Source organism: Anabrus simplex, chromosome X (genome assembly GCF_040414725.1).
Source record: "Anabrus simplex isolate iqAnaSimp1 chromosome X, ASM4041472v1, whole genome shotgun sequence".
Classification (NCBI taxonomy): domain Eukaryota; kingdom Metazoa; phylum Arthropoda; class Insecta; order Orthoptera; family Tettigoniidae; genus Anabrus; species Anabrus simplex.
In genome coordinates, this window is record NC_090279.1 from 193,506,261 (window position 1) to 193,532,036 (window position 25,776).

Here is a 25,776-nt window from a genome sequence, read left to right on the forward strand (position 1 = left end):
ACAACCGAGTTCCTTAAACTTTACCAACATTTTCCTTACAATTTCTTTGTATTGAGGGTCCTTAATGTTGCCAAGGATTTTAGTCACTACATCTTTGAATGCGTTCCATGCCTCTTTTTCAATTTTGGTCATCGTGTCTGTGAAAATTTTAACCTTCATCTGTTTACGAATCTGTGGTCCATCAAATACGCCTTCTTTGATTTTTGCATCTAATAATGAGGGAAATTTAGTGGATAAATATTGGAAGCATAGGCTGCTTTTATCTAATGCCTCGACATACAGTTTCAACAATCCAAATTTGATGTGCAAGGGTGGAAGTAGAATTTTTTCACGGTCAGTAAGACTTACATTCATGACATTTTTGGATTCTGGTTGTAGTTGTTTCCTTTCTGTCCAATTCACTGTATCCCAATGTTTAACCCGTGCCCCGCTATCCCATTTGCATAGGAAACAGGGAAATTTTGTATAGTATTTTTGTTGTCCCAGCAACAATCCAATGATCTTCAAATCACCGCAAAGTTGCGCGAGAACATCTCTCAACATTACATCTTACGAATTCATGCAGATACTAAAACACCGAATTGCGTTAAAACTAGACGTGATAGGAAAAAAATAGCATCATTTTCGGAATCAGGGCAGCGATTTCCATAAGAATTACATATTTTCTATGTTACCGCAAAATCATGTTGGCTAGTGTTATGTAAATAAATACAACTTCATTGTAAGTGATAGGAGAATACAGATGACGCAACAGAGTGCTCAAGTATGGCCAAAGGGGCTCTCAACTTGGGAGCTTGGGTTGGCGATCACGGGACCCTTAGCTGAGTCGTGGCATTGCTTATACTTACTTGTGCCAGGCTCCTCATTTTCATGTATCCTATCCGACCTCCCTTGGTCAACTCTTGTTCTTCTTCGACCCCGACGGTATTACGTAGGTTGCGAGGCTTAGGGAGTCTTTCATTTTCACGCCCTTCGTGGCCCTTTTCTTTCTTTGGCCGATACCTTCCTTTTTCGAAGTGACGGATCTCTTCCAGTTGTTTTACTCTCTCTGATTAGTGTTATATAGAAGATGGTTGCCTAGTTATATTTCCTCTTAAAACAATAATCACCACTACTCCCCATACTAGGAACTGTCCTGCCATTCGCCTTAGAGCAGGAGAATGTTAAACACCACGGAAAACCATTCTCAGGACACCGGCGGTGGGGACCAGACCCCTCTTCGTCTCCCGAAAACAGATGAGAGGCGTAGAGCCACTGTACAGGCGTGAGAGAAGAAAATGTTCAAGTATGTTCCGCGATTTCCTTCACTAATGTCACTGATTTATGAACATGAATTAACTGAAGTTAATTTGATTCTTTTTCTTATTATTATGGTTTTTCATCCATATAATTATTTTTTCAGGTATACTCTAGCCTATATCAATTTCATTATTTTAAAAATCCACAGACTGTTTCCAGTCACTGGACAAGGTCAGGAATGGAATGAATGAAGTCCCATCTAGCGGCGAGAATAGGAACTGTGTCGGCTGTCGAAGCCTGTCGCGCTCCTCTGGGGCAACGATTAATGACTAACGAATGAAATTAAATTATATTGGACAGCGTTGCTGGAATGAAAAATGGCAGGGGAAACCAGAGCACGAGGAGAAAACCCAGCGGTGAGAGGCCGGCGTGCTGCCACCTGAGCTACGGAGGCTTACAATGTAATTATTCTTTATGTATTTCTATTTTACTATTAGCTCTAAAGCAGCACCTCTCAGGGTGTATGCACCGGTGCATTGCGCGGCGCAAGGTGCATAAGACGTCTTCGCTGGGTTGACCAGAGTACAGACCCCCACTCCTCGATTTTGAGCAATAGCGCTGCCTCTCTCTTTCTCTACGCCTGTCTCTCCCGTTCCTCCCTCCTTCCCCACTTGCTCTGCAGCGCTCCTTCATCCGAGCAAAGTTGAGCCAAACTTATCCGAGATTAGCCGAGTCGTCCCGAGACAAAACGCTGGTCCGAACCGACCGCAGTCGGACCGATGCACGGTGCACAGAACCCCTGCGCCTCGGTTTGCACGCGTGAGATTATGGGCCTTTTCAGAGGCCTTGCTCTAAAGACATCTTATTTTAATTCCATATTAGTAGCGTGGCGCCATCCGAAAGTTTATGGATCAAAATAATGTCTTGTAACAAAATGTTTGTTACCTAGCAACAGTACCTTGAGAGCTGCACAGGCCATGGATCTGTATGTTATGGCCGTCCATCAGTACTTCACATCACAGCCTGCACGGTTGCTAGGTAACATCGCGTCACACATTTTATTGAACAACATATTTATGGTCCTTTGATTTTTCCAAAGAAAAATAATTTAAATTGTCCAAGATATTTGAACAAATGTCTTTTATTTTGGCGATACTGAATTCAGAAATGATTTTAATTTTGACGGAGTGGCATTTCTTGTGATAGAGGTTCCTTAATTTATGATTTTACCCAAAAACACACTATTTTATCAACTTCATGCGAGAATTGCTATGCATATTTATCCATGCTAACGTGATTTTTTAATCCATTCCATCTCTTTTCTATTAACATTTCAAAAATCATTCTACTTCCGCTCGAAATTCCTTTCGTAAATTACGGAAGTATAAACACTGTAAAATGCATTTTTTTTTTATTTCATAAAGAAAAAGTTTACCATCCCTAATCGTAACTTGTCTAGATCTCTAGACACGGAAACATTGGGTTTCGCAACATAATTCTAATTTAAGACGTCATGACGTTTTCTTTTGATGCATTTTGGCTGCAGACATAATCTAAAAGATTGCATTATTTGCCTTATTTGAATCAGGATGAAATTTGCGAGTTAAATGGTTAGATCCCACCTTCATTTTGATCGTCTTGATGACGGCCTGTCTTTGCACCATTTTTTAATAGTTGGTGGAGTAAGAAAATTTTGTCCACCGAGCTAGTCGGCTCTATGGTATGGTTCATATAGCTGCCAGTCTGCATTCAGCACACAGTGGGTTCGAACCTCATTGTCCGCACAGCTGTAGATGGTTTTGCGTGGTTTCTTATTTTCGCACCAGACTGTACCTCCCAGTACTACCCTTTTCCCCTCCCTTCTTTTTCGCCATCGTCGCCATATTTTCTATGTGTCTGTACGACGGAAAAAAATACCGAAATAAATTTTAAATTATTGTTCGTCTACTGAAGTTTACGCTCGGGCGCTTGTGAGCTTGCCAGCCGATCTCAAATCTTTAAGTTGGCACCGCGCTGAATCTAATCATCGCAAACCTGTGTTTCCTATAATCACAATACTTGTATTTGTACAACCTAATGTTCATTTAACCTTTTTTTGCATGGTGTAGTATATAATATGCAACATAGATTAACAAACTGATTTGCACGCCTCTAGTGGGCATTTCATGAACCAATGCATGTTCCATATGTGTTCCATGATGTTTATATAATATCTTTGACCTTAGTTACTCAAAGGTGTGCTGTACTGTGGCCTTGGAGTAGCATATGCTATGAGGTGGGAGAGCCTACGCCCCTTTGTTGCATTATGTAGCATATGTGCAACATAGAATAACAAATTGATTTGCACGCCTCTGGTGGGCATTTAATGAACTTTTGATTTTTGTTGCTAAGTACATATAACCGAAGCACGAGAAAATGGGTGACAGACTTTAAAGGAAATCGGTATGTTAAGTCAGGGAATAAGACATTAATACCCAGTGTATGTTATTGGTCCGATCAAAAAGTACTACATAACGAAAGTTATGGAGATTACAATTTCAGATCATTTGTGTCTTAATACAGCTTTACTATGATAATAAAAGTCATGAATTTAGACTTCTGTTGCTTAGTCCACATTAAAGACGAGCATTTCTAACATGGAAATTATTTTTTAACCGTGTTAACTGACAATGCTTTTTGTCATGATTAGAGCCCGGATTTTTATGCATTAATAGGTCAGAATGCAAACTTACTGAAGCGAGTAGCAAGTATAGTCTACCTTCACGACGATTATGCTAAGGGGTTTGCATAAACATGAGGGGTACAGCCCATCAGAACCCCTATAATTTATATTACTCTTGCTACATTATGGAAGAGCGGGTGGCCGACACTTCCTACTAACCAAATTAGTTTGCAATCTATCCTGTTACTGCATAAAAATCCGGGCTTTTTCATGATTGTCTTAAGGTATAAAAAAAAGCGTGGTCATTGGCCCACATTGACAAGGGAAATTTTGAAGATGATTATAAAAAATGAGAAGAACATTGAAGGAACGTTCACTTGAAGAATAAAACAAGAAGGAGTCATAAAAGGAGGAGGACTCCCTTTACATTAGATGCCTAATTTCACAGAGTCGGAAGAAAACTAAATGTGAAGGCCTACACTATCGAAACCTCATAAAACTGATCAACAATAACATTACATTGACCAAGTGTGAGGATTCGGCCATTATTGCACTACCTTCTCGATCCTCTTATACTGCCTGCTCTATGCCACTAGTTTAACCGTTGCCTACGCTATAATATATAACGTAGGCAACGAGTTTAACACAGGAAGGCGCGAATACCAGTATTTCTTCAAGTCGCCGTAAGAGTGCAGTCATAAACGCACAATCTTCGCTGTCATTGTGTTATTGGTACATGCATGTGTGTAAAAATCTGAGTTATTTCGTACAATGAGTGTCTGTTCGCTTTCGTTTGTGTAAGTGATATTTTGTATACAACTGTGAAATGAATTAATCATGTTATGCTCATAGATACGTTTTAATTTTATTTCTTCCAAGCTGCTTTTCATCGCACCGACACAGATAGGTCGTATGGCGACGATGGGATAGAAAAGCGCTAGGAGTGGGAAGGAAGCGGCCTTGTCCTTAATTACAGTACAGCCCCAGCATTTGCCTAGTGCGAAAAAGGGAAACCACGGAAAACCATCTTCAGGGCTGCCGACAGTGGGGTTCGAAACCACTATCTCCCGGATGCAAGCTCACAGCTGCGCGCTCCTAACCGCACGGCCAACTCGCCCGGTATAGATATTTTAAAAGTGATATTAAGGTGTAGTTGTTTCCTTCCGTTTGTGCAAGTTATATTTTTTGTAGAACTGAAACTTCAGATTCTTTCCCCGAAATATTCAACTGTTGTGTCCTATTTTGCTAATCTCGGCAAGATGGTTCGCAGCCAGAAGAGATACAACTCCATGAAATACCGTCTAGAAGGGAATTAAGTTAAAAGCTGCTGTTGGCTGTATCTAGGCAAGGGCCTGATACAGGAAGTAATTTAATATTCTCATATTACTCTCGCATCTGTAGCCTTTGGACCTTTACACCTTATTTCAGAAGGTGATTAAAGCCGTGGAGGATAGAGGATTCCTCGTGGTAAGAATTGTGATGGACAGTCACAAAACAAAAGTCTTCATGTTTAGAGTTTGGACAACCTCAGATATACAGGCAATAATTTCCCAATCAATCTAGAAACAGGAAATCAAATCCTAATTAGCGGGTACTAGGTTCGTGTTGTTGAAGAGAGATGGATTGTGACTTTTGCGTCAGCTACATCTCACTGCCTAGAGCTTCGACACCACTAAATGTAACTGATTGTACCTCAGGACAGAGGAGGGAGTTCAATACCCAAAACCTTGTTTTGTTGCTCTGGTGAAGCATCTGTAGGAGTTCGTAGAAGCTGCTGTGCCCTACTGTCGAAGTCCTTCAAACTTAAGAGCGTAATACGAGGACTTGCTACTTCTTCCTTTTCAGAATGTGTTTTGTTACAGTGTAAGGTCAAAGAACATCAGCAAACTGTTAATGATATTATCCTAACCAAGCTTGTAAGACCTCTATTAACTGATATTGCGTTTGCAAGAACACAAGAAGTTAGCCGCCCGGTGTCCACTCCAAGCCTCCGTCCAGGAAAATCTTTAAATTGTGGCATGAAGGGGCCAACTACGACTTCATACAGGTAATGTTGCCGATATTTAATATTACTGATGTTATTTAAGAGCTTCAGTGAATATATTACTATACTGTATAGTGTTTTTAGGCTATCGTCATTAGAAAGCGTTTAGGACATTGTGCGTCTGTGCCTGCTATCTAGCGGAGAATTTTTGTCGCAGCCTATTTGCAAAACGCCTCGCAAAGAGCAGACAGTATAGGAGGATCGAGATGGCGGTGCATTATAGATTATAGCACGGCCGACTGGATCCCTCACTGCGCAACGCATCAAGTCGGCCATGATTATAGCATGGTAGTTCGTGGTTCCGCCACTGCAAGCACTGCAAGCGGTTATATCCAACTCGCACTCCAGTAGTCCGGCAAACCGGGTGTAGAATAGTGCAGTTGACGTTACTGTGCGAGATTATTTCAGTGAATAAGTTGAATTTTCTTTGCTATCAGTTCCCGAACTCAGTTCATTGTGTGTTGTGTACTTCAAGCATGTATCTTATGTGACTTGATTAATGTAATAGTTCAGCATGCCGTACATTTTTGTGCCAGGCTATTGTAGAGTAGTTGATGACTGCGATTTTCTTCACCACCGAAAGATAGAAATCAATTTCAAAATGGGCCAGAGCTATTCCACGGCAGGATACTGAGTTAATGCGTAATAGCAGAATTTGTCATGTTCATATCTCTGATGATTTGATAGTAAAATCAGATATTTTTTACAGTAAATTGTTAAAAAGTGGATATCTCTCGTCGTGACCGCGCAGTTGCGAGCTTCCATCCGGGAGATAGTGGGTTCGAACCCCACTGTCGTCAGCCCTCAAGATGGTTTTCCGTGGTTTCCCATTTTCACACCAGGCAAATGCTGGGGTTGAACCTTAATTAAGGCCACGGCCGTTTCCTACCTTTCCACTCCTAGCCCTTCCCTGTCCCATCGTCGCCGTAAGACCTATCTGTGTCGGTGCGACGTAAAGCCAATTGTAATATGTATCTCGTGTGAGATGGAAATTACGTCCAGGAGCAGTTCCTCACATTTTCCCTAATTTGCCGAAATACATTTCAAGTGAGATTAAGTTCTGTGAAACTCCCAACAAGAAAAATTACCTAGACACCATTAGGAAAAGAAGAAAGAAGTTTGAAGACGGGCGTGCAGCAGCGAATGGGGTATTACAAGACCAGTCTAATGTTCATGAGTGTTTGTTTAAATATGGTGGGAGTTTTGTGTTATTTATCTATATATGTACACTCCAGTAACCTGTGCTTTCCGCCATGGGCGCCCATATGACAGTTTGTAGGAGAGAGCCTAGACCTGGGGGTTTGTAGTATTTTTAATATTTTGGAAGATGAATGGCGTCTTGTATTCCGCAGTAGAATAACACCCACGGTATCCCCTGCTTGTTGGTGGGGGGCGATAGGACCACTTCTACGTAATACCGACTTTTAAATCATTTTCTTGAAAGAAAAACATCTGACTACATTAGATTTTTTCCCTTCCCTGAGAGCTGGGGAGGTGGGGGGCGGCCTTGTCCCCGGGCATGGGCCTCCTTGCTTTCCACAACATGTGATGAAGGCCGTTCTCTTATTTCCATGTATGATTTTTTTTCCATTGTACCCTGGCGTGGTATATTTATTATAATCTCTCATTTCTTTTTACAAGGTAGTGTATACACTGATGAGTATACGTCGGATTTGTACGTGGTAATAGGTTAGAATGCAAAATAATTTGGTTTGAAGCAAGTGTCATGCAACCCGTTGTACCATATTGTAGGAAGAGTAGCATAAATTCAAGGAACTCTGTAGGCTGTACCCCTAATATCTATGCAAATCTCATAGCATACCCGTTGTACAGTGTAGGATATACTTGTTACTGGCTTAAGTAAGTTTGCATTCTAACCTATCAGCACCTAATAATCCGGACTCTACTGATGAGTTACGGAGTAATACGTCTCCTCTGACATCATTCCTATGATCAGCTGTTCGGTACTGTGGAGCTGTCCCACTCTAGCGCTGCCTAGCGGGGCGAGCTTGAACTCGAGGAATCCTCGCTCATGTTCTTATATTCGTCATGCTATCGAAAGCTCATAAAGCTGATCAAGAATAAGATTGCATTGACCATTGTTGGGTTGAGATTTTGTCTCTTCTGTTATCTGTCTTCTCAGATACATGGGATTACTACTCCGTCCCTAGTAAAACATCATGTCTGAATATTAGCGGAAAGTAGCTGGGGAGTTAGATAACTTTGATTATCCATTCAACTACAGGTACTCCAGCTAGTGTGCATATAAAATTGCATTACCTCTCTCTCAAGCCTAGAAATGACGGCACATAAATTGCAAAACACACTGTAGCCTACCTTCTCACACGACAGCTATTGTTTCGTTGGGTGTTCTCATCCTTCGAAATATATGTCTGCATACTTTGCATCCGTGACACTTCTTTTTCTTCTTTTTCCCTAAAACCCAGTCTTCTTTGATCATGTCGGAAACCTTTTCTCCTATCATGATAGCTACCGCATTGATGTCTCCACTGGGAATCTCGGGCATTATAGAAGCGTCGGCTACTCGCAGACATTTGACCCCGTACACCCTAAGTCTCGGATCTACGACTGCATCCTGGTCAGAGTGGGGTCCCATCTTACAGGTGCCGACATAGTGGCATAAGCTGTGTGTCTGTTGCTTGGCAGCGCAATGTAGGTATTCGTCGCTCATCATTGGCAAGTCTGCACAAGCCGGGAATGGATTGGGGTTCAAAGTGGCACCAACCTCCTGCATAGTATGTGTTTGGCTGATAATTAATCCATATTTAGCTGCTTCTATCAGTATCTTAATATCATGAACATCAGACATGTAATTGGGGTAAATAGCAGGGGGTAGATGAGGGTCTTTGCCTTTCAGCTTGACAACTCCACAACTCCTAGGTCGCAGTAGAACACCTAATGATTCGTAGGCGTCTCTGTACAGTATCGGTTCGTAAACAGCATTGTAAACATCGTTGGAGAGCTCGAGCGCATTGATAGCCTCAGTATTTTCAGGTATACTGGAGAAGTATAAGCCGATATCTGGCCATTCTTCATCATCGGAGTACTTGCTATTGACATAGGCGACGGTTTCTTCGAATCCTGTTCTCATCATTGGGCCCTCAAAGTTGGTAGAGAACCGTAGGTAAGAATCCATTGAAATATCTCTGTGGAAGACCATGCCCTTTCCGGGATTTACGAGGTACACAATTCCTCCAATAGCTATGTGGTCTTGCAGATTATATCCAACTTTGAGGTCAGAAATGATTGGCGAAATGCCTATGTCTTCCAGATGTTTTCGTGGACCTATACCTGATAACATGAGTAGCTTTGGCGAGTTTATAGCTCCTGCAGATACAATCACTTCCTTATCCGCATACACTGTGTATTTGTGCCCGTTCTTCGTGAAGATTACTCCCTTTGCGTGTTTAGTCTGAGGATCGATTATTATGCGTTCTACTTCTGAATTCAGACTTATATCTAGATTCTTGTGATCTTTCACAGGTTCTAAGAATGCTTTCGCAGCACTACAACGTAAGCCATCTCTGAGTGTGCTATACATCTTCGAAAAGCCGTGTTGTGTGTGACCATTATGGTCAATGATATCATAGCCCAATTCCTTGCCAGCGTGGAGAAGCACATCTGCTAATGGTGTCCTAGATCTCATATCTTCTATTGTCAGGCAGCCGCCTGTAGCGTGGAACAGCTCGTCGTCCTGTAAATCCTTGATTCTCATGTCTTCAGATTTCTTGAAGTATTTCAGAACCTTGTGGTACTCCCATCCTGTATTCCCAAGTTCGGCCCAGCTGTCATAGTCCCGTCTGTTTCCTCGAGAGTATGACATACCGTTGGTGGTGCTCGTACCGCCGAGGACTCTTCCAGTGGCGACACGACACTTTCCGCCCTTAAAGGCTTGGCAGTAGTGAGGGTTGGGCTCGGCGTATCTCACCCACGATACCGGTGCGTCCTGAAGACTTCTGAAAGCCATGGGTACGTCAGATGACAGTGGTTCTTCTCTTCCTGCCTCTACTAATAAGATGTTCCAGGCCTTCACCTCGCTCAGTCTCCTCGCAATCACTGATCCTGTTGATCCTGCGCCCACAACGATGAAGTCGTAGTGCGGTCGTATCTTCCGACCTAGAGAAGTAAGGTCCTTTGCTCGGTTCTTGATGATCTCTGGTCGGACGATTCGTATGGTGAGCTGCAGAAAATTGAAGGCGAAGGCGGTGAGGGTGATTGCGAGAGTAATTCGTCGGACCAGGTACACCAAAGCACCTTTATGCACCATGTTGGAGCTGGTGAATAGAAAGAAACGAACAGGTTTTAGTGAACGTTAACTGAAGAGCATTTTTACTCTTTTTTTTTTAATATTCATCTAAAAAGATTTCAATTCCTTTATTGTTGGAATTTAATATGTATCATAAACGCGGGTTTTTGAAAGGTACAAGTTTTAAAATTTTTAATCAAAGTGCTGTTTAGATGTTTTAAAAGAGCCTCTATTAAAGGCTGAAAATATTTTTTGTTGTTAAAAGTAAAATGGGAATTCCGTAAAACGGTTTCAGCTGTAAATACACTGACTGAGCAAATGTCATGGGATAGCGGAGCACTGATGCGCAGGTGTGTTGTTTGCGCACCACACGCCCCCTGTGCCAGCGGCAGTTGTATAGGAGACCTTGTGAGCATTGGCTGTGCATGTGACAGCTGTAACATGGAACGTCGTCGTGAGCTGACACCGTTTGAACGGGGTATGGTGGTCGGTGCTCGGCGGATGGGAAGTGCGATTTCGGAAGTGGTACAGGAATTCTGCTTCACACGATCAACCGTGTCCAGAGTGTATCGTGAATGGTTGAATGCGGGTGTCACCGTCCACAACAGACGAACGACCGGCCACATCTGAGACGGATTTTCATTAGTGACAGACGGGCAACCGTGCAACAAATCGCCGCTCAATTCAACACAGGCCGTGCTAGACACGTCTTCCAGTGGACAATCCGCAGGAACATGGGTTCTATGGGGTATGGGAGCCTGCGCCACACACGGGTGCCACTGTTAACGTCATTGGGCACAACGACGCGCATTTGTCGCCAGTCACCAGGGATGGACACCGGAACAATGGCGTAACGTGATATGGTCGGACGAATCACGATAACTGTACCATGCCGATGGGAGGCACCGTGTATGGCGCAGACCACATGAAGCGATGGATCCCGCCTGCCTCGAAGGTGTGGTCCAGGGCGCTGGTGTCTCTGTCATGGTCTGGGGTGCATTTTCCTGGTATGAAATGGGCCCACTAGTTGTTCTGGAAGAGCTTTGAATGGTACTCGGGTATGTTGAGCTGCTCGGAGACCATCTCCACCCATTTTTGGCTTTCCAGCCCCCAGACGGTTCTACGGTGTTTCAAGTTGATAACGCGCCCTCACATCGCTCCGAAGTCGCCCGGGAATGGTTCCAGGAACATGCAGCGGAGGTCCAACGACTGCCATGGCCACCCAGGAGCCCCGATATGAACACTTTCGAGCATATCTGGGATGTCCTGGATCGCAGGCTCCGTGCCATGGATCCTGCACCCACGAACAGACCAGCATTGGCGGCCGCTCTGCAAACGATTTGGTATCAGCTGCGTCCAGAGGACTACCAGGGACTTGTCGACTCACTTCCACGGCGTCTCACTGCAGTTCGCAGGGCCAGAGCAGGCCCCACACGATATATATATATATTTTTGCTAGTTGCTTTACGTCGCACCGACACAGATAGGTCTTACGGCGACGATGGGACAGGAAAGGGCTAGGAGTTGGAAGGAAACGGCCGTGGCCTTAATTAAGGTACAGCCCCAGCATTTGCCTGGTGTGAAAATGGGAAACCACGGAAAACCATCTTCAGGGCTGCCGACAGTGGGGTTCGAACCTACTACCTCCCGAATGCTGGATACTGGCCGCACTTAAGCGACTGCAGCTATCGAGCTCGGTCCACACGATATTAGGTGACTATCCCATGACATTTGCTAAGTCAGTGTATTTTGTAAGCAAACACCATTGATATTTTCATTGACTTTGCTGAAAGATTGCAATGAACTACGGATTTTACAGCGAAAAAAAAATACCATGAAAACAGGAAATTTGACAATGAAAGAAATTATACGGTAATTTAAAAACTACTATATTTCAGCTAAACAGAGAAACATTAAATCATGGTTTTGTTTTTAGGATTAGAAGACGAAATAATTTCCCGTAAATTCTATTTTGCCGGAAATTTGATTATTATAATTTCAGGTAGATCTCGAACCTCAATATTTTAAAATCTACGCATTTCAATTTCACGTTAATGTACAGACATAAGTTTGAGTACATCAGCTATACCCATTAATGGACGATGATTATAACATAAAAGATTTCATTTGGTACATTATTATTAATAGATAATATTGGACGTTGGTGCGAAAAGTTATCATAAACAATGATCGACCATGGATGATAGAGCGACGCCATTTTGGTTGGTGGAATAACGAAGTGATGGTAGTGTACAAAAGAGAAATAAATAACTATGTCATTACGAAAAAAATAGAAAAGGACCTTCTATTGGTCCAAGGCGCATCATTTTATGTCGAATAAACAATCTTCTCTTCCTTCTGCGGTGTTCAGAATTTTAATTAATGTTGACCGTTAAAATTATTCGCCGTTGCTTTGTTTACGGCCTCTTGTTATAGGTCTAATGCTGCCAGTCTGTGACTTTCCGTCCGCCAAAATGGCGTCATTTTTCCATCCATATGACGCTCACTGGTTACCTGGTTACGGTGTCGGTTTGTTGTTGGCTTTGCAAAAAACAAATGATCATAAATATGTCTCCAGATCATGGCCATCTTTTACATGCCGACAACGTACGGCATGAGTGCCGAATGGGATTTTTCCCCACCTTCAAAAATCTGACAACCTCTGCCGGGTTTAACCCACTCTTGGGATCCAGAGGCGAACACCCTACCCTGATCCATAGAGGTAGCTGATAATATGGTGAGTTGTCTGAATTGGGGACAAACACTCAGTCTTCTAGACTGTAGAATTAATCAGAAACGATTAAGATCTCCGACCCGATCGGAATCGAATCCCGGACATTTTGAACCGAATGCCACAACGCTGATCATTCAGCCAACCAATGGGACGAAATATGAAGCCTGTCACCAAGGTATAGACCGTACCAGCTGGAGTTGTGGTGTGAAACACTCGTAAATAGACAGCAATAGGTGGACTGTTATCAGTCATGGTTGAATATGTAGGCAAGTCAATACGTATTTGCAATTTTGTTTTTAGGTTGTCTCTATGGCGTTGTGTGCTCACCAGCCGCTAGATGGCACCGTTGTCTACGTGTGTGGTAGGTTTCACCGTTATCAGATCAGAACAGCTTGCGCTGTTGCGACGTAAAGATGGCCGCGCCACTCTCTGCTTGCACCAAGGAAGAACAGTGTTCTGTGATCCGTTTTTGAGGTCTAAGGGTGTATCAGGAGCGAGACTTTCAGCACAATACAGGGACAATGTTTTGGCACAGCGAAGTGTTTACCAGTGGATTGAAGAGTTGAAAAGTGATCGCACAAGCGTGAAGGATGAGGATAGATCCAGGCATCCAGATGCACCCGTAACATGCCAAAATTGAACAAGTGCTTGATATGACCTGAATAACAGACGAATGACTGTCCTATGAACTGTGCACCGAAGTAGGTGGAGGGGGACATATTGATCATCTACTGTAATCAAACCATTGGGCGTATTGTTTCCTTTGTTCAGTATTTCATTCCGCTTACAGTGTTGTAAGTGACTGAATACACAATCGTGGGTCGGCAGCGTTGCATCTTCGAGCATGTTAACACATGGGTGACGGGCCCCAAGAAATCTCGTAGTACGCTCGCCAGCGGTAGGTGACGGGCCCCGAGAAATCTCGGTTTTATCCACGACATTGTTTTCGGTCATCCTGTGACATCTCTTGACCATATCTTGAACTATTTCGGACGTGCACATTGAGTAGAATAAATCGTAGATGTATATCTGCCACTTTTCTTTTATTCACGGCCTCTTTCATTCTTTGATTTAGTTTCGAAACGTCGACTTTCTTTCTGCCGGTTCAGTCAATGACAAGATGGAGCGCCCGCGGAATACGGTGTTAGCTGACGACGATATTTTAGAAGAATTATATGCCGATGATCGTTCAAATGGAAATAGTCTAATGAATTAGTGGAAACTGAATGTGAGAGTGATAGTGGAAGTGATATTCAAGCCTCTACACGCCGTAATTTACCTAGTGTACTTATTTATTCAAGTGATTCTGACGACGACAACGATGTAAACATTAATGATGTGTTAGGAATTGACGCTGAAGATGGTTTTGTAAAGGCAGATCTACTACTACTAGGGGCATTGGAGAGTATCCATACCAACTTTAAAGATAAAATATTGACTGGTTTAGTATTTATTTACATTTTTATAATCAAGTGCACCCTAGTATGCTTAGCAGGAAAATGCCTGGTCCACAGGGTATGTGACAAGCTCAAGCATCCGGTCAGCAATGTGTTAAATAATAAAGAGCAGCGCTTGTGTTCTGGCATTACTAATGAGGCGAGTTCGTCCATTTGAATCGCGCGCCTGGAAGTAGCCAAAGTAACCTCCTTTTCTTGCAAAGAAACATGTCCTGCACCAACACGATTGCACACTCGTTCTGAACATAACACGAAGAGCATTTCATGTTTTTTGTCCGTATTGTTCTCATACACCGTGTATATGCATTCAACCAAGGAACAACGCTCAGAGCTGAGTGAAACGCGCGTCTGCTGAGTAGAGAAAAAAATAGAAGCAACTTTCGTGTTTAATGTTTACGTCCAAAGGACTCATGATTCAATTTTTGCGCAATGCAGATGCTTTGAACGGGAAAACCGTCACGGATTAACGCTCCTCAACAGGCAACCTGTGCTGCAATGGACAATCGGCGATGAGATCTTTTAGATCACCCACCTTTCAACTAAGAACGCCCTTTGCGACAGCCACGTCTCTGGTCTACTGAAGACAACCCTGTAGAGTAAGCATTTCACCACCGGTCAAGTGGTTGTTGATGCTATGCAAGGATGGTTCAACCAACAAGCAACATCTTTCATTAGGGAGGGTACGCGAGTAGAGTAATTTGCGGAGCGTTGGACCAGATTCCCTCTTGGGTCATTATCTACAGACTCTCTCGAACTATCATCAGCCATTTGTCATGTTGATATAATGTATGTTTCTAGACACTGATCTTTGTTTGAAATGAACAGTCTTTAGAACTAAGACAGAATGAAACGTTCTTCTGGCGAGATTGAGTGAACCTGTGAACAAACAAGCAAGCAAGCGACCGATCTTTCAATGCTATTCGTGTGTCACTGGCTCTACCTGAATCAGCTTCCAGCATCAAAAATATTGAGGTCCGCCGAATTTATATTTGAGCCTATAAAAATGCATCGCTTCCCTGTCAAGTCCAGAAATCACAGCACACACATTGCAAAACACACAGTCCCTCCTCACTCGGCAGCTATTGTTTCGTTGAGTGTTCTCATCATTCGTAACATATGTTGGCATGCTTTGCATCTATGACACTTATTTTTCTTCTTTTTCACTAAAACCCAGTCTTCTTTGATCATGTCGGAAACCTTTTCCCCTATCATGATAGCTACCGCATTGATGTCTCCACTGGGAATCTGGGGGATTATAGAAGCGTCGGCTACTCGCAGACGTTTGACCCCGTACACCCTCAGTCTTGGATCTACGACTGCATCCTGGTCAGAGTGGGGTCCCATCTTACAGGTGCCGACATAGTGGCATAAGCTGTGTGTCTGTTGCTTGGCAGCGCAATGTAGGTATTCGTCGCTCAACATTGGCAAGTCTGCACAAGCCGGGAATGGATTGGGGTTCAAAGTGGCACCAACCTCCTGCATAGTATGTGTTTGGCTGATAATTAATCCATATTTAGCTGCTTCTATCAGTATCTTAATATCATGAACATCAGACATGTAATTGGGGTAAATAGCAGGGGGTAGATGAGGGTCTTTGCCTTTCAGCTTAACAACTCCACAACTCCTAGGTCGCAGTAAAACACCTAATGATTCATAGGCGTCTCTGTACAGTATCGGTTCGTAAACAGCATTGTAAACATCGTTGGAGAGCTCGAGCGCATTGATAGCCTCAGTATTTTCAGGTATACTGGAGAAGTATAAGCCGATATCTGGCCATTCTTCATCATCGGAGTACTTGCTATTGACACAGGCGATGGTTTCTTCGTATCCTGTCTTCAACATTGGACCCTCAATGTTGGTAGCGAACCGTAAGAAGGTATCCATTGTCATTTCTCTATGGAGGACCGTACCTGTTCCCCCTTTTACAGTGTACACAATTCCTCCAATAGCTATGTGATCCTGCAGATTATATCCAACTTTAAGGTCGGAAATAATTGGCGAAATACCTATATCTTCCAGATGTTCTCGTGGACCTATACCTGATAACATGAGTAGCTTTGGCGAGTTTATAGCTCCTGCAGATACAATCACTTCCTTATCGGCGTATACTGTGTATTTGTGTCCGTTCTTCGTGAAGATTACTCCCTTTGCGTGTTTAGTGTGAGGATCGATTATTATTCGTTCTACTTCTGAATTCAGACTTATATCTAGATTCTTGTGATCTTTCACAGGTTCTAAGAATGCTTTCGCAGCACTACAACGTAAGCCATCTCTGAGTGTGCTATACATCTTCGAAAAGCCGTGTTGTGTGTGGCCATTATGATCAATGATATCATAGCCCAATTCCTTGCCAGCGTGGAGAAGCACATCTGCTAATGGTGTCCTAGATCTCATATCTTCTATTGTCAGGCAGCCGCCTGTAGCGTGGAACAGCTCGTCGTCCTGTAAATCCTTGATTCTCATGTCTTCAGATTTCTTGAAGTATTTCAGAACCTTGTGGTACTCCCATCCTGTATTCCCAAGTTCGGCCCAGCTGTCATAATCCCGTCTGTTTCCTCGAGAGTATGACATACCGTTGGTGGTGCTCGTACCGCCGAGGACTCTTCCAGTGGCGACACGACACTTGCCGCCCTTAAAGGCTTGGCAGTAGTGAGGGTTGGGCTCGGCGTATCTCACCCACGATACCGGTGCGTCCTGAAGACTTCTGAAAGCCGTGGGTACGTCAGATGCCGGTGGTTCCTCGCCCCCTGCTTCTACTAGTAAAATATTCCAGGCCTTCACCTCGCTTAGTCTCCTAGCAATCACTGATCCTGCCGATCCTGCGCCCACAACGATGAAGTCGTAATGCGGTCGTATACTCCGACCTAGAGAGGTAAGATCCTTTGCTCGATTCTTGACAAGCTCTGGTCGCAGGTTTAGTATGGTTACTTCCAAAGCATCGAAAACGAGGGTACTGATGGTGATTGCGATAGTAAATCTTCGTGCCAGGTACACCAGGGCGCCTTTCTGTACCATGTTGGAGCTGGTGAGTAGAAAGAAAAGAACAAGTATTCAGTGAACGTTGTTCGAAGTGCATTTTAACCAAAATTTGAAAAAAAATGTTGGTCCAAAAGTTTTCAATTCCTTTATTGCCGAAAGTTAATTTTTATTATAAAAATAGGTTTTGGAGAACTATAACTCTAAAAATTGTTAGTCCAAATGTTAGATATTTTTACGGAGCCTATATTAAATGCCCTAACATACTCGTTGCTGATAAAAATTAATGGGAATTCTTTAAAAAGAACTTAGTGAACAGTCAATTAACGTAGTGAAGAGTCAATAAGATATCGTTCAAAACGTTAATTGATTCTGCTAAATGATTACAGTGAAAATTTACAGTGGAAAACAGGAGATTTTTAATGAAACGAATTATAATAATAAGGAAATGTGAATTGAGAACAGGAGTCAGGCAGTGAGAAGGGCTCTCACCTCTGCTTTTTAACTGTGTTCTAGAGAGTAATCCGCGAATGGCACAAGGAAATGATAAATGAAGGGCTAAACAGGGGAGTCAGACTGAGTTAGAGGAACACAATCCTTGTAATTGACTGTCTTCCTTCTACAGATGTTGTAACAATCTTTTCCAATTCGCTCTCCGCACCCATCTATATATTTCCATTTCTCTGGTAGATCCCGCATGCGTGGCAATAAAACTAGTTGCAATGATTTATGCCCTAACCCTCATATGTTTCCATGTTTTTCCACGAACCTACTACGCTGGCGTAGCAGGAGGAGAGGTTATACTCCCACGTGGCGCGTCCCAGGTGGCGGATAGGGGGGTCCGAACCGTTTTACCGGCGGACATGAGGGAAATAAAATACCTCTCGCGGACCAAACACACAACCCCCTGTGGGTAGGGGGCGCAGACGAAGAGTACACCCACGGTATTCCCTGCCTGTCGTAAGAGGCGACTAAAAGGGTTGACCAAGGGATGATTGTATTAGAACTAGTACCACCACGCGGGGAACACCATGAATCGCTTTTACTTGCGCGTAGTACCACTGTGTACCAAATAGGTTTTTGATTAGTAGCAATAGAGTACGGTGCCGGCTTCTACAGTACCTGTGATTCGTACCCCTGTATGATCAATAGCATGGGATTAGCGACATCATGGTTCTGCCTTGCCTTTGCTTAGTACACACTATGTGAGGAACACCACGGGATCCCTGTGCTTAGTCCACTTATGTGAGGAACGCTATAGGTTTGCGTTGCCTGTAAATAGCGAAACACCATAAGTATGTGTTACATGTGCGAATTTCATTACCTGTGAGTAGTACCATACTGTGTGGAATACCGCGAGTCTACGCTACTTTTGATTAGTACCGCAACATGACCAATAGCAGGGTTCTATTTTCCTAGCCGTCAGTACCATTTTGAGGGGCCGATGATCTTGATTTTGGACCCGTTTCGCCTACGAGCATCATCGATTCAGTATTGTGCTTTAGACGCAGTCCCTTGGTCAGTAGTACTATTGTTGAACGTTAGTTTCTGGGAATGTGGGGCATTGCGGGTCGGATCCACTGATTGTTTTAACTTCATATCCATCCATTCATTCTTCGTCCTCACGTTTTCGAATCTGGTCAGTGGAGGATTGTGGGTTTTTAAATTATCATAACATTTCATACCGTTAGGGGCTGATGACCTAGCTGTTTAAGCAACAAGTATCATCATCGTTATCGTTTCCATGCCTTTCACGCGAAGACAAGTGCCCCGCCCCCTTTTTAACTCACAAAATAGGGGTCTACGATCTACGAAAGGTAAATGAGGTTAAGGATCTTGGATTATTGTTTGACAGGGAACATTCACTCCTCATAGAATGATGTATGGAGCATACAGGACCCATGGTTTTGCACTAAAATCATTGCTTGTTCAATGCCGTTGTGAGACTACAATTAGAATATGCAAGCCTTGTATTGTGTCCCAGATATTTAAAAAAAAATTGCACTAATTAAGAACGTGCTGCAGAGATTTCTTAGAGTATTGTATGCATTTCAGTCCTCAGCCATTGGTTTACTCACCGAGCCAGAAGCTGTTATTACATATCAGTCTGAAATGCATGCAACAACCGACCCTATGAGCAACACATTTTCACACCATTCATAACAGGGACTTGCAGTATAAGGAATGCCATTACTAGCATCGCACATACCTCAGTCACTTTCATATTGTCAGACCAAGGATAAGACAGAGACAGATCAATGAAAGTAACAAAACAGTGGAGTAAGACTGGGTTACAGGAACACAATCCTTGTAATTGACTGTCTTCCTTCTACAGATGTAACAATCTTTTCCAATTCGCTCTCCTCTCCCATCTGTATATTTCCATTTGTCTGGTAGATCCCGCATGCGCGGCAATAAGAATAGTTGCAATGACTTACTAAATTGCCTACACTTACGATCGCATTATCTACTGTATCTATATCCATTGTTGGTGTTAAGGTACTCTTTGTGCTTGGGCAACCTGCAGTTGTTGCAGGAAGATCGTAAAATAAATAAATAGTCCACTGTAAATACGAGGTCCCACCCACAAAAGCCAGTTAGAGTGTTACAGTACAAGAAAGCACGCATATACCCACTAATAACACCATAGAATGCATTCCTTCCAAATTTCAAGTTTTACTGTCTAGAATTCTGAAGGAAGAATGATGCCATGACATTTCTCTACAACATTATAAATGGAAGAATAGATAACGCTAAATTCCTGTCGGTTTTAATATTTCATGTTCTTAGGGTCAACTGTAGAAGAATCATAAACATTTATAAGTGAGAACCAAACCAAAAACCCAAACCCCATGGCACTACAGCCCTTGAAGGGCCTTGGCCTACGAAGCGACCGCTGCTCAGCCCGAAAGCCTGCAGATTACGAGGTGTTGTGTGGTCAGCACGACGAATCCTCTCGGACGTTATTCTTGCATTTCTAGACCGGGGCCGCTATCTCACCGTCAGATAGCTCCTCAATTCTAATCACGTAGGCTGAGTGGACCTCGAACCAGCCCTCAGGTCCAGGTAAAAATCCATGACCTGGCCGGGAATCGAACCCGGGGCCTCCGGGTAAGAGGCAGGCACGCTACCCCTACACCACGGGGCCGGCTATTTATAAGTGAGAACTTTCTGCACGAGCAAATTCTCCTCTTCGCAGACTATCTACAACAGTGCAGTCCTTAAAATCAACTCACTGGATTTCTGCTCATTATTCAAAGCCTTCACAATATACTACAGATATTCTGGAGTATTTCATCCACAAATTTGTAAATGACTGTGCATTCCTCCGAATTTGTCATAATGTAATGTGTGCAGATGATTTTATATATGCTGTTATTATATTAATTAATCTTATAATTTATATGTATTCTCCTACACTAGAGGAAAGCAACGGGAAACTACCTCACTCATTTCCCTAGTACGCCTCTTCAGTGATGCCTAGGCCATCTATGACAGCTGACGGCAGAGCTGTTGAGGATCCAACCAGCCTTCGGGCTGAGGACTAAACATATACACACACACTCCTACACTAAATCATATTTAGAATCATTATTTATATAATTATTATTGCCAGTTTAGTATATTATTAGCATTAATATAATGTTTAATAATTTACAGAAGAATGGGAAGACAAGTTGAAGGCGAGTTGGGAGAATATCAGTATGGCTTCAGAAGAATGTATGAACACGCCTGATCTTTAGAGGACCGAATTAATTAACACAAGCACACGTACATGGCTTTCGTAGATCCAGAAAAAGCACTCGGTAATGTTGATTTGACCATGTTATTTGAGATTCTGAAGGTGATTGGGATCAGATACTGAGAACAATGAATTATCTACAATCTGTATAAAAATCAGTCTGCAGTGATAAGAATCGCTGGCTTTGAAAATGAAGCAGCAATCCAGAAAGAAGTGAGGCAAGGCTGTAATTTGTCTCTCCTCCTTTTCAATGTTTACATAGAACAAGCGGCAAAGGAAACCAGAGAGGAATTTCGAAAGAAAATCTCATTCCAAGGAGAGGAAATCAAAATCCTGTAATTTGCTGATGATATTGCTAATTATTTATATGAGATTGCATATGATCTAGAGAAATTTGCTGAATGGTATGGACAGAGTCTTGGGTAAGGAGTGCAAGATAATAAATAAGTCCAAAACAAAAGTAATGGACTGCAATCGAACGAAGTCAGGTAATGCAGGAAATATTAGATTAGGAAATGATGTCTTAAAGGAAGTAGATGAATGTTGGGTAGTAAAATAACTAATCTTGGCAGAAGTAAGGAGTACATAAAATGCGGACTAGCACAAGCAAGGAAGACCTTTCCTAAGTTTCCTCACTCCGAACTTTGATATGGAAATTAGAAAGATGTCTATGGAGACGTTCGTCTGTAGCGTGGCATTGTATGGAAGTGAAACATGGACGATAACTATCTCAGAAAGAAAATAGAAGCTTTTGAAATGTGGTGTTACAGAACAATGCTGAAGGTGAGATGGACAGATCGAATCACGAATAAAGAGGTACTGAATCGAATTGGTGAGAGGAGATCGATAATTTGACAAGAAGATGATAGGACACATCTTTAGACACCCAGGGCTTGTTTCAGTTGGCTTTTGAGGGAAGTGTAGGTGGTAAGAACGGTAGGGGTAGGCCAAGGTATGAATATGACAAGCAGGTTGGAGCAGATGTAGGATGTAGTAGATACGAAGGAATGAAAAGTGTAGCACAGGCAGGGTGACATGGAGACTTGAATCATACCAGTCTATGGATCGACATCAACAGCAACAACAAAAAATTACCGTATTATTAATGTAATGATTAAACTCAGAGTGTTTAAGAGGGATAAAGAACCGTGTACAGTAGTGTGAGTGAATAAGTCTATACTAATGAATATTGAATTTTCACGACCGCATTGTAATCGAAACAGACTTTCAACGTATAAGGTCGTGTTACGTACATGTAGCACGTGTTGAAGAGATGTTAAATACAGAACAAAAATGGCCAGCCGGACACCAGTGGGATCGGGAGGTTGTGGGTTCGGATCCCACTGGTGTCCGGCTGGCCATTTTTGTTCTGTATTTAACATCTCTTCAACACGTGCTACATGTACGTAACACGACCTTATACGTTGAAAGTCAATACTAATATTATAAAGAGGAAAAATGTGTTTGTTTGTAACGAATAAACTCAAAAACTGCTGAACCGATTTTAAAAATTTCTTCACACATAGAAAGCTACTTTGCCAGTGAGTAACATGGGCTGTATTTTATTTTCAAAACAATTCGAGGTGGGGGGCACGGGGGAAAGATATAAAAATAATAGGCTAATATAGGCAAAATATCAAATTTGTCGTGTAAGGACGAGACAAAGTTCAATTTAATCCTCTTGACACAAAGAACAAAACTCGGTAAGCCCTACGGGCCCGAAAACCATGTTTTAAGGCCGTAAAACCAACCTTAACGGATATATTGGCACCACACTACCCTTGCTCTAGGAATCGGATACAAGAAATGAACTGGCGTAACCATGGCAACGTCAGTTCCAGGATTCTAGAGCAGCGAGATTATGCATGTACGTTTGGGAATAGCTGCCAACCAAAATTTGTACACATAAGACTTACTATCCGGAAAAAATATACTGTTGTGTAAGGCACTCATAGGACTCCTTTGGGCGGGAATGGAAAGGGGGTGAAGTATAAACATCTTATCTTACTATATATAAAAATGGATGCATGTGTGTGTGTAAATGACACATCTCCTCCTAAACCACTCGAGCAATTTCAACCAAACTTGGTACACGTATTACTTACTATCGGGAGACGAGAACTGTGGGGGTAAGCCATCCCTAGCGCCGTTAAGGGAGGGGTCAGGGGGGTTAGTTATAAAAATCATCGAGAATAGTGTCGAATTTATAGTTTTCGGGGTCGCTGAGTTGAAAAGTAATACTCCAGAATTTTTTAAAGTCCAAGTTCACCCCCTTTAAGGTGGGGAGCGAATGGGGGGGGTGAGATATAGAAATAATTAAAAACAGTTTCGAATCCATAGATTTCAGGGTCTCTGAGATGAGTAGTAATACTCCGGAATTTTTACAGGTCCAAGTGGGGGGCGAAGGGGGTGAAATATAAAATAATGACACATCTCCTCCTAATCCACTGGAGCAATTTCACCAAACTTGGTACACTTATAAATTAGTATCAGGAGACAAACCGCGTGGGGGTAATACACCCCTAGCACCCTTATGGGCAGGGGACGAGGGGGGTGGTATAAAAATAATCTAGAATATTATCGAATCCATAGTTTTCGTGGTCGCTGAAATGATTAGTGACACTCCGAATTTTTAAAAGTTCATGTTCAGCCCCCTTTGGGGTGTGGGTGAGGGGGGGAGTGAGATACAAAAATTATCGAAAACAGTGTCGAATCTACAGTTTTCTGAGTTACTAAGATGAATGGTGACAATCCAGATATTTTATCTCTTAGGGGTGGGGTGGGAGGGGCGAGAGGGTGACAGTCTCATTGGCAGTTGAAATTCTGTACATCATATCTATAGTGTGACGGCTAAATACATATAGTTATCACTTATTAATTTTTGACAGGATCAAATACTTCCAAGTCGATTCGAGCTTCCATAAAGACGAAGTTTTACTCGAAAATTAAATAATCTAAAACTTGAAATCAAACACGTCTAAATAATTCAAAAACTTCATTCTGGATCGTAACATATCAATCTGCAAGTCAAAAAGAAATTCTATAAAAATTCTCTTCATACATAAGTAACTGGTAATGCAAATCTTAAATGGAAATATTCAAAAACTATCTGGGCAACGCCGGGTACTACAGCTAGTAAATAAATAAAAATAAACAAACCCTACGAGGTGTACGAAGCACAAGACCCTGAATTACTCCATAGAGTTAAATCTGAATTCTGTTTCTAAGGGGAGGTGGTACCCCTTATCTTTGCAAAGCTAATTTTACTTACTTCAGGTACACATTTCGTGATAACTGTCAATAATATCACTTTGAAATTTAGTATGTATACAGCTTAAGGTCTTTTGCGACAACTATTATTTTTAGACTTTGAATAATAACCCGACTAAATTTATAGATTTTTTTTTACGGACACCTATCTTTATTGGTTTTTTAACACATTGTAGCCAAATAAAATCCACAGTTTTTAAGTAATGATGTTATGAAAACACAGAAATATTTAAAACACCCAAGAGTATAAGTCATTAAAATTATATGCTCATATGCCTAGTACTACCTGAAATATTGGTACCTTTTCCTAAAAAAAAAAAACTCAAATGTAGAAAACAAAGGAACAAGTTAAGATTACCTTTTTACTGCATACCAGCACCATATTTTGGATCATCGGGGTCATCAGCATCTTCCCTAGACCTTCTCTGGCTTCTCTGCACAGTTCTTAATGCTTCGGAGATAACAGAAGCATCCAGGTCAGACCTTTTCCTCCTCATATTAGCAATTTCTTGAAATGTACCGAGAGTGTTCCCTAATTGCTGCATACTTCCTTCACTAAATCTTGTATTTGAACTGTTTTCACTAACATTATCACTTGTATCGATACCTGTATTTATAGATGTGCCTTTTTCCTCTATCAGGACCTTCTTTTTGACCTGTTTGACTTTTAAAAACTTATTTCTGACTAGGCATTTTGAAGACTTGCTTACAACACGTTTTCATACGAGGGACACAGACAGTAAACAGAAGAGCGGGAATATGTGACACAGGCTAGCCACAACACAAAAGAACACAACAAAAACATTCCCTTTGGTGATCAGCAACATTACTTTCAGCACAGGAAGTAAAATATCTGAGTATATTTAAGCATTTTAACTCAAACTGAAAAGGGGACGTAACCTCAAGTGTCAACTTGTCATTTAAATTGTATTTGAGGGTGTTAGGAATGATTGTGGCTAATCATATTGTATGCATGTACTGTATGTTCAGTCCGTCAGCGCTTCCGCTGGTGGGATCCTCAACAGCTCTGCCATCAGCTGTCATAGAGGGCCTAGGCATCACTGAAGAGGCGTACTAGGGAAATGAGGAGTGAGGTAGTTTCCCGTTGCTTTCCTCAGCTAATCCTATTACTCATACATAATTAAATACACTTCACTATTTAGAAATCCACAAAAAAGTTAATGAATTTTTGAACCAGAGGGGGTACCACCTCCTCTTAAATCTGTATTATTTACCTTTATCTAAAAGTATGTATAAACCAGTAGATACTTACCTCTTCAGTCAGCTGACAATGCTGATATTAATTGCTGGTCACTGCATATGGTGATTCTTGAAATACAACATTAATCCGTCTATCCAGTTACTCGTTGGCACTTCTATTAATG

The 25,776-nt window shown here is 42.2% G+C and overlaps 2 protein-coding genes across 3 annotated transcripts; both read right to left on the reverse strand.

Annotated features, from left to right (window-relative positions):
* Nucleotides 1-1,652: 1,652 nt before the first annotated feature.
* On the reverse strand, nt 1,653-15,458 carry LOC136886358 (glucose dehydrogenase [FAD, quinone]). The gene is made up of 2 exons (XM_068230578.1): nt 15,344-15,458; nt 1,653-10,240 (listed from the first exon to the last, which is right to left on the reverse strand). The coding sequence occupies exon 2, from the start codon at nt 10,231-10,233 to the stop codon at nt 8,287-8,289; it is 1,947 nt and encodes a 648-aa protein (XP_068086679.1). The 5' UTR covers nt 10,234-10,240; nt 15,344-15,458; the 3' UTR covers nt 1,653-8,286.
* Nucleotides 10,249-25,776, reverse strand: LOC137496912 (glucose dehydrogenase [FAD, quinone]-like). 2 transcript variants are annotated; one of them, XR_011019061.1, is made up of 3 exons: nt 25,665-25,776; nt 14,514-17,425; nt 10,249-14,425 (listed from the first exon to the last, which is right to left on the reverse strand). XR_011019061.1 is itself a non-coding variant. In XM_068230577.1 (2 exons), exon 2 carries the CDS (start codon nt 17,416-17,418, stop codon nt 15,472-15,474), a length of 1,947 nt encoding a protein of 648 aa, XP_068086678.1. In that variant the 5' UTR covers nt 17,419-17,425; nt 25,665-25,776; the 3' UTR covers nt 10,249-15,471. The 2 variants fall into 2 exon arrangements, 1 of the variants encoding a protein (XP_068086678.1); XM_068230577.1 differs by having other exon boundaries at nt 10,249-17,425.